At 52.8% G+C, this 6,934-nt stretch overlaps 1 protein-coding gene across 1 annotated transcript; it reads left to right on the top strand.

The window, feature by feature from the left end:
• Positions 1–5,007: 5,007 nt before the first annotated feature.
• Positions 5,008–5,925, top strand: LOC141476370 (olfactory receptor 14J1-like). Its single transcript, XM_074165046.1, has one exon. It carries the CDS (start codon positions 5,008–5,010, stop codon positions 5,923–5,925), a length of 918 nt encoding a protein of 305 aa, XP_074021147.1.
• The last annotated feature ends 1,009 nt before the right edge of the window (positions 5,926–6,934 follow it).

Below are 6,934 nucleotides of genomic sequence, written 5' to 3'. Positions count from 1 at the left end.
CCTTTTCCTCGCATCAGACTTCTCCACCGCACTCTGCAGCTGGATGGTACAGCTCCTTTCCACCAGCTCCCACCTGCTTTCCTTAGAGACCGGGCTGCACAACGGCACAGAAAGGTTTCTCTTCATTGCCGACAAAGAAAAGTTAAACGTGATGTAATTTAATAAACTATAGAACTCTCTCCTCACATATAGGCAAAGTCTAAGCAGCATCTCCTGTTGTCCAGCTTTCACAAGGGGTTTCCAGACAAGAACATTTTTAGACAGAGAGGTAAGAAAGGATAGATATAAACACAAGGAAGGTGTTGACTAAAGAGTTAAAGAGACTTCTGAACGATGGGGCAGGTTTCTAACTCCCTGAACCTCGAAGCAGAAAGCAGAGAGTGGAGAGGCATCTGACTGGCCAAAGAGCAAGCGGAGGAGAAACCCGAGAGCAATGGGAAGGGCAGGCGTCCAGGTAGTCTGCTGAAAAGATGTCCTTAGACATGGCCATTGAACCAGGAGAGGTGGAAACACCTGAGTAACGAGGTCGATGAAGTAATTAACAGAGTAGTGGTAATACAAATACAGGGGAAGATCAGTATTTCTTCTGCCATTAGTACACTCCCAGGAAATTCTGTCATGGTGGGAAACTCAGCCATTTCTTAAACGTGCTCCGATGATTCAGATGATGAAAATGTGCTGGTACATTTTTTTCAAATGTAAAAAATAAATAAAAAATAACACCGTGCACCTTTCTGGTCAGAAATCAGTCGTGTGAGCATAAACAACCAGGACTGTTTGGACGTTAAGCACAATAAAAAGAGTTTTTACAAATAAATTAGCAAGAATCATAGAATCATAGAATCATAGAATGGCTAGAGTTGGAAAGGACCTTAAAGATCATCTAGTTCCAACCCCCCTGCCATGGGCAGGGACACCTCTCACTAGAGCAGGTTGCTCAAAGCCCCATCCAGCCTGGCCTTGAACACTTCCAGGGATGGGGCATCCACAACTTCCCTGGGCAACCTGTTCCAGTGCCTCACCACCCTCACTGTAAAGAATTTCTTCCTTATATCTAATCTAAATCTCTTCTCTTCCAATTTAAAACCATTGCCCCTTGTCCTGTCACCACTCTTCCTGACAAAGAGTTCCTCTTCAGCTCTTCTGTAGGCTCCCTTCAGGTATTGATAGGCTGTTATAAGGTCTCCCCGGAGCCTTCTCTTCTCCAGGCTGAACAACCCCAGCTCTCTCAGTCTGTCTTCATAGGAGAGGTGCTCCATCCCTCTGATCATCCTCGTGGCCCTCCGCTGGACCCGTTCCAACAGGTCCATGTCCTTTCTGTGTTGAGGACTCCAAAGCTGGACACAGTACTCCAGGAGGGGTCTCACGAGCGCAGAGTAGAGGGGCAGAATCACCTCGCGAGACCTGCTGGCCACACTTCTCCTGATGCAGCCCAGGACACGGTTGGCTCTCTGGGCTGCCAGTGCACACTGCCTGCTCATGTTGAGCTTCTCATCCGTAAGCACTCCCAAGTCCTTCTCCTCGGGGCTGCTCTCCAGCCATTCTCCACCCAACTTGTACTTGTGCCTGGGGTTGCCACGTCCCAGGTGCAGGACCCTGCACTTGGCTTGGTTGAACTTCATGCAATTTGCACAAGCCCACCTCTCCAGCCTGTCTAGGTCCCTCTGGATGGCATCCCTTCCCTCCAGCGTGTCAACTGCGCCACCGAGCTTGGTGTCATCAGCAAACTTGCTGAGGGTGCACTCTATCCCACTGTCCATGTCACCGACAAAGATGTTAAATAGTACTGGTCCCAGTACCGACCCCAGCGGAACACCACTCGTTACTTAGCGTGGGAGTGGAGAAAAGAGGCTCACATGCAGGTGCCTATTTTGTGCACAGCTCAACACCTGAGGAAAGAGGAATCCCATCTCCTGTGGGCTTCTAGCAGGCATGGGAGGGAGCTGAGTCTCCATCAAATGCTAGGAATAGAAACACAGGATGAGATGCCTCGATTCCCTCAGCTGAATCCCTTCCCTCAGCAGGGGTAAAGGAGATGCCTGTCTGTCCCTGTCTGGCTGTCCTGTCTAATGATGGGCCAAGGAAAGTTGATATTTAGAGGTAACTCTCCCTCTCAGCAGGGAAATGACACTTCTGGAAAGGAGTGTCTCTATCCAGCTGAGAGAGAGAACATCAGGGGTTGCATCAGCAGGTTCCCCTGGAGCCCCAGGGACCCCTCAAGGGATTCCAGAGGGGGCAGGAAAAGTGCTGCCTTGGGCTGTTGCTGTGCTGCTGAGCTGGGCCGGGCTCCTGGGATGGAGGGAGCTCCTGGCCATGGGGCAGCGCGGCAGAGAGACAGCTCTGCCCAGGAGCAGCTCCTCTGCCAAGCGCAGCAGGGCTGAGGGCACTGCCTGCAGGCACCGAGGGGAGAGGAGGGAAGCAAGACAGAGGCTAAAGGCAGCCTGGGGTGGGAGGACAGATGAGAGCTCGCCTGGAGAGAAATCTTCACAGCCCTTGACAGGGTAAGTCTCTGGCTGCAGGGCAACGCAGCTGCGGTTCCTGGAAAGACCTCCTAAAGCTGGCACATCCCACAGCCCATGGGATCTGTCAGGAGGACTCTCAGTTTCCCCCGCGTAGAACAAGGACGTGCTTTGGAGCACGGCTTCCCTGCTGCACCCTCAGCCGGCCAGGGCATGTCGGCTGCCTTCCCCTGGGGGAGGCTGCAGAGTGTGAAGCCGGGTGTGCAGCCAGGAGTACTCAGGGCTGTCCTTCAGAGCAGGGTCTCTGCACCGCAGGGGGCTGTGTGCCAGCGCAGGGACTTTGTCTCTTGCCAGGGTCAACACTCAGTCTGCCCAGGTTGTTCCCACAGCGGTGTGGGGAGAAGCTCTGGGGAGAAGCAGGAGAGGGTCCTTCTGCTGTCAAGATGGTGTTGAGTTGGTCAGGGCTGCTCACAGCTCCAGATCACCCCTACACGCTTCCAAGGGAACTATTTCCTCAGGTTGTGTTTCCAGTTTCTTATCTGGGGGGTGCGGGGAGAGAGGTGGAAAAAGGGATGAATGTGTAAGGATCTCGCGAGTTTGCAGAAGTCACTGTGATTCCTGAGCTGCAACTTTGAGGCATCAGTTGGTCTAAAAGAAGCCTCCTAAGGGGCCTTCAGCCGCTCCTCTGCCCATGGAGAGCACCAGCATCACCTCTGCTGGACCATCAGGGTTGCTCTGACCTGCCCTTTTGCACCTGCGAACAGGAACATGAACCCAGCCCCTGCCCTGCAAACAGGCAGGTGTCTGTAGGGCCAAGGTGAGTGCACAGAGGTTGGGATGGGCTCTGTGAGTGCTGACAGGATAAGACACGGCACAGGGAAACACTTCCCAGGAGGAAAATCTCCTGGCAGCAGGGATATGACCAGGGAACGAGAAGAAACTTAAACCAGAAATGTTGTGGGAGGGAGAATTCCGCAAACTCCGTACGATCCCCTCCAATGCAGACCCCTTCCCCTGAGCAAGCCCCCCCGTGCCTCCTCTCCCACCAAAGCCTCTGCCCTCGGGGCTGTGGGGTCCAAGGCATGAACCACCTCCTCTGCAGCCGGAGCTCCAGCAGAGCCGTGGTGCAGCTCTCCAGCCACGTGCCCCGTTCTCCCTGCAGAGCAGCAGGGCTGAGAGCGACTGCCCGGCAGTGTCGGTGTCTGGGAGGTGACAGGCACGGCTGGGTACGGGTGATGCTGTCCCGAGCGCCCGGCTGCCTCTGCCCTGGCCTCCTTCAGCCAGACCCTCGCTGCAGTTTCCCTTGTTTCTCCACTTGTCTGTGTTATTGCTGCTCTTTTCTTGTTCTCACTCTCAGGCTCTCTGGGGATGGGAGTTTCAGCTGCAGAGTCACACTTTGATCTTGTGCGTCCTCCCATGCAGGTGTGTCCATGGGAACAAGGGTCCCAGCTTTCCTCTCGCCTGTGCGGCTGTGGACAATGCAGCCTGTGGGGCTGGGGAATCAGCTGGTTTTCCCTTTGTGAGATAACATCATGAAAAAACTGATGTATCTCCTTGAGGTGTCCTTCCAAGCTGTGAGCTGCCCTCCAGGATGCAAATCTGTCCCATAGCATCTTTGTGTTACCTGAAAGCCCCATGGAGAAGCGCAGAGACGCTATGACCAAGGAAATGCTGTTGGGTTGGTGAAATGAGCCCTGTGTGTCCTGGGCTGGAAGTGGTTGCTGAGATATTGAGAAAGGGTGAGACATTTAGTTGTCTGCAGTGGATCCCTCTGCTCTCAGCAGGTTCTACTGACATTTCAGGGAAACATTGAGGGCGTGTGATCGCCCTCCATCTCAGAAAGGCACAAGCCCAGTGTGTCAGGGGCTGAGGGACAGCCCAGCTCCCCTCTCTCTGTACTAAGCCACAGGCAATCCTCTTGCCTTGCAGGATTCACTCTGCTCTCCCTGAGTGCAGCAGGAATACTGAGGGTTTCTGACATCCCAAAATGGGACGGAGGGAATTTTTTTTTCAAAAAAGCTCTCAGTTGGCCTCTGCCTCCCTCACTCCTTTGAAGAGGGAGTGCAGGTACTGGCACACCCTTGTGCATTGGGCATGGTTTTATCTGACAAAGTCAAACACCAGGACTGGCGCCTGCTTCCAGCGTTCCCGTGAACTCTCTGCTGCAGAGCAGGGCTGACTCCTCGGCACCAGTGGGCAGAGGCCCAGCTCCTCATGGCACGTTCAACCAGCACGGTAGCAGAGCTTCAGCCATGGAGCTGAGGGAAGGTCTCCTAGAAAAGGAATACAGGGGGTAAGGCGTGTAGCAGGGAAGGGTCTGTAGGAAAAGGCTTTGGTTTTGCTGCTAAAAGTCTCCCATAACTTGTCAATGACTTTTCCTCCTTGCAGGGGTCTCCATGCCCAGAGGCAGCAAATGTCCAACAGCAGCTCCATCACACAGCTCCATGGGGTTCCATGAGAACTGGAGTAGGTTTTGCTCTGAGACGTCCACCGTAACTTGTCACTGCCTTTTCTTCCTTGGACAGGTTCCAGTGCGCAGAGGAAGCAAATGTCCAACAGCAGCTCCATCACCCAGTTCCTCCTCCCGGCATTCGCAGACACACGGGAGCTGCAGCTCTTGCACTTTGGGCTCTTCCTGGGCATCTACCTGGCTGCCCTCCTGGGAAACGCACTCATCATCACCACCATCGCCTGTGACCACCGCCTCCACACCCCCATGTACTTCTTCCTCCTCAACCTCTCCGTTCTTGACCTGGGCTCCATCTCCACCACTGTCCCCAAATCTCTTGCAGTTTCCCTCTGGGAATCCAGGGCCATCTCCTACTGGGGATGTGCTGCACAGCTCTTGTTCTTTCTCTTCTTTATCACCGCAGAGTTTTATCTTCTCACTGTCATGGCCTACGACCGCTACGTTGCCATCTGCCAACCCCTGCACTACGGGACCCTCCTGGGCAGCAGAGCTTGTGTCCACATGGCAGCAGCTGCCTGGGGCAGTGGGTTTCTCAATGCTCTCCTGCACACGGCCAATACATTTTCCCTACCCCTCTGCCAGGGCAATGTCCTGGACCAGTTCTTCTGTGAAATCCCCCAGATCCTCAAGCTCTCCTGCTCACACTCCTACCTCAGGGAAGTTGGGCTTCTTGTAGTCAGTGTCTGTTTACGCTTTGGCTGTTTTGTGTTCATTGTGGTGTCCTATGTGCAGATCTTCAGGGCCGTGCTGAGGATCCCCTCTGAGCAGGGGCGGCACAAAGCCTTTTCCACGTGCCTCCCTCACCTGGCCGTGGTCTCCCTGTTTCTCAGCACTGCAGTGTTTGCCCACCTGAAGCCCCCCTCTATCTCCTCCCAAGTTCTAGACCTTATGGTGGCTGTTGTGTACTCACTGGTGCCTCCAGCTGTGAACCCCCTCATCTACAGCATGAGGAACAAGGAGCTCAAAGGTGCAGTGTGGAAACTGATGACCAGATGATTTTCTGAAACAATAAGCTGTCTTCTTCTACAAATCACTGTTAACGTAACTCATTATATGTCAAGCTCATGTACTGTAGTTTATGTTAGTTTTAATTCTGTGTTTAGGCCTTTGTTTGGTTTTTGTTGTTTTTTTCTTTTTTGGTTTACTTTGTATAATGTTTTCTATCAAAAAAACCAACTTGTTTTGCTGTTTCGAATTATGCATTTTTCCAAATCTGTGAAATCTACATACTGTATAAATGAGGACCTGCTCTCTCTTTGTATTAAAATAAAATATAGAACCATCCAGCGACCTGTTGCCCAAAATCCTTCCTCTCTGGCTTTCTCTGGAGCTGCAGGGCAATGCCTGTGAGCAGAGGTGGAGGGGAAAGAGTCCGAGCACAGCAGCTCTGTCAGCGAGCACCAACCTTGGTCTTTTCCAATTCGTTCTCTTTCCACACCCACACTTGCCTTCTGAGCCCTTGACTTGCTATGGAGCCCGAGTGCTCTGGCAGCTCATCCTCCTGCTGTGGGGCAGCCCTGGACCACAGGTCGGGACAGGCACTGGGCAATTCCCTTCCAGAGCTGAACTCCCTAACAGCACCACACAGAATCACAGAATCTTCTTGGTTGGAAGGGACCTTTGAGATCATCGAGTCCAACCACAAAAAAAAAAAAAAACCCACACCAAAAAACCACCACCAAAACAAACCAAAGAACAAAAAACACCAAAACCAAAACCACACAAAACAAACACCCACAATCACACACCACACCCATCCACAAACAGACACAACCCAACAATCTCGGGCACTAGAGCATGCCCTGAAGTGCCATGTCTACACGTTCCTTAAATCCCTCCAGGGATGGTGACTCCACCACCTCCCTGGGCAGGCTGTTCCAGTGCCTGACCACTCTCTCAGTAAAGTAATTCTTCCCAATATCTAACATAAACCTCCCCTGCCCCAACTTCAGACCATTTCCTCTGGTCCTGTCATTATTCCCTTGGGAGAAGAGGCCAACAGCCA

Source organism: Numenius arquata, chromosome 30, assembly GCF_964106895.1.
Source record: "Numenius arquata chromosome 30, bNumArq3.hap1.1, whole genome shotgun sequence".
Classification (NCBI taxonomy): domain Eukaryota; kingdom Metazoa; phylum Chordata; class Aves; order Charadriiformes; family Scolopacidae; genus Numenius; species Numenius arquata.
This window is presented reverse-complemented; position numbering and strand designations above follow the sequence as displayed.

Excerpts from the sequence above, each read along its gene's own strand:
- LOC141476370 (XM_074165046.1), top strand. The coding sequence starts at position 5,008 with ATGTCCAACAGCAGCTCCATCACCCAGTTCCTCCTCCCGGCATTCGCA.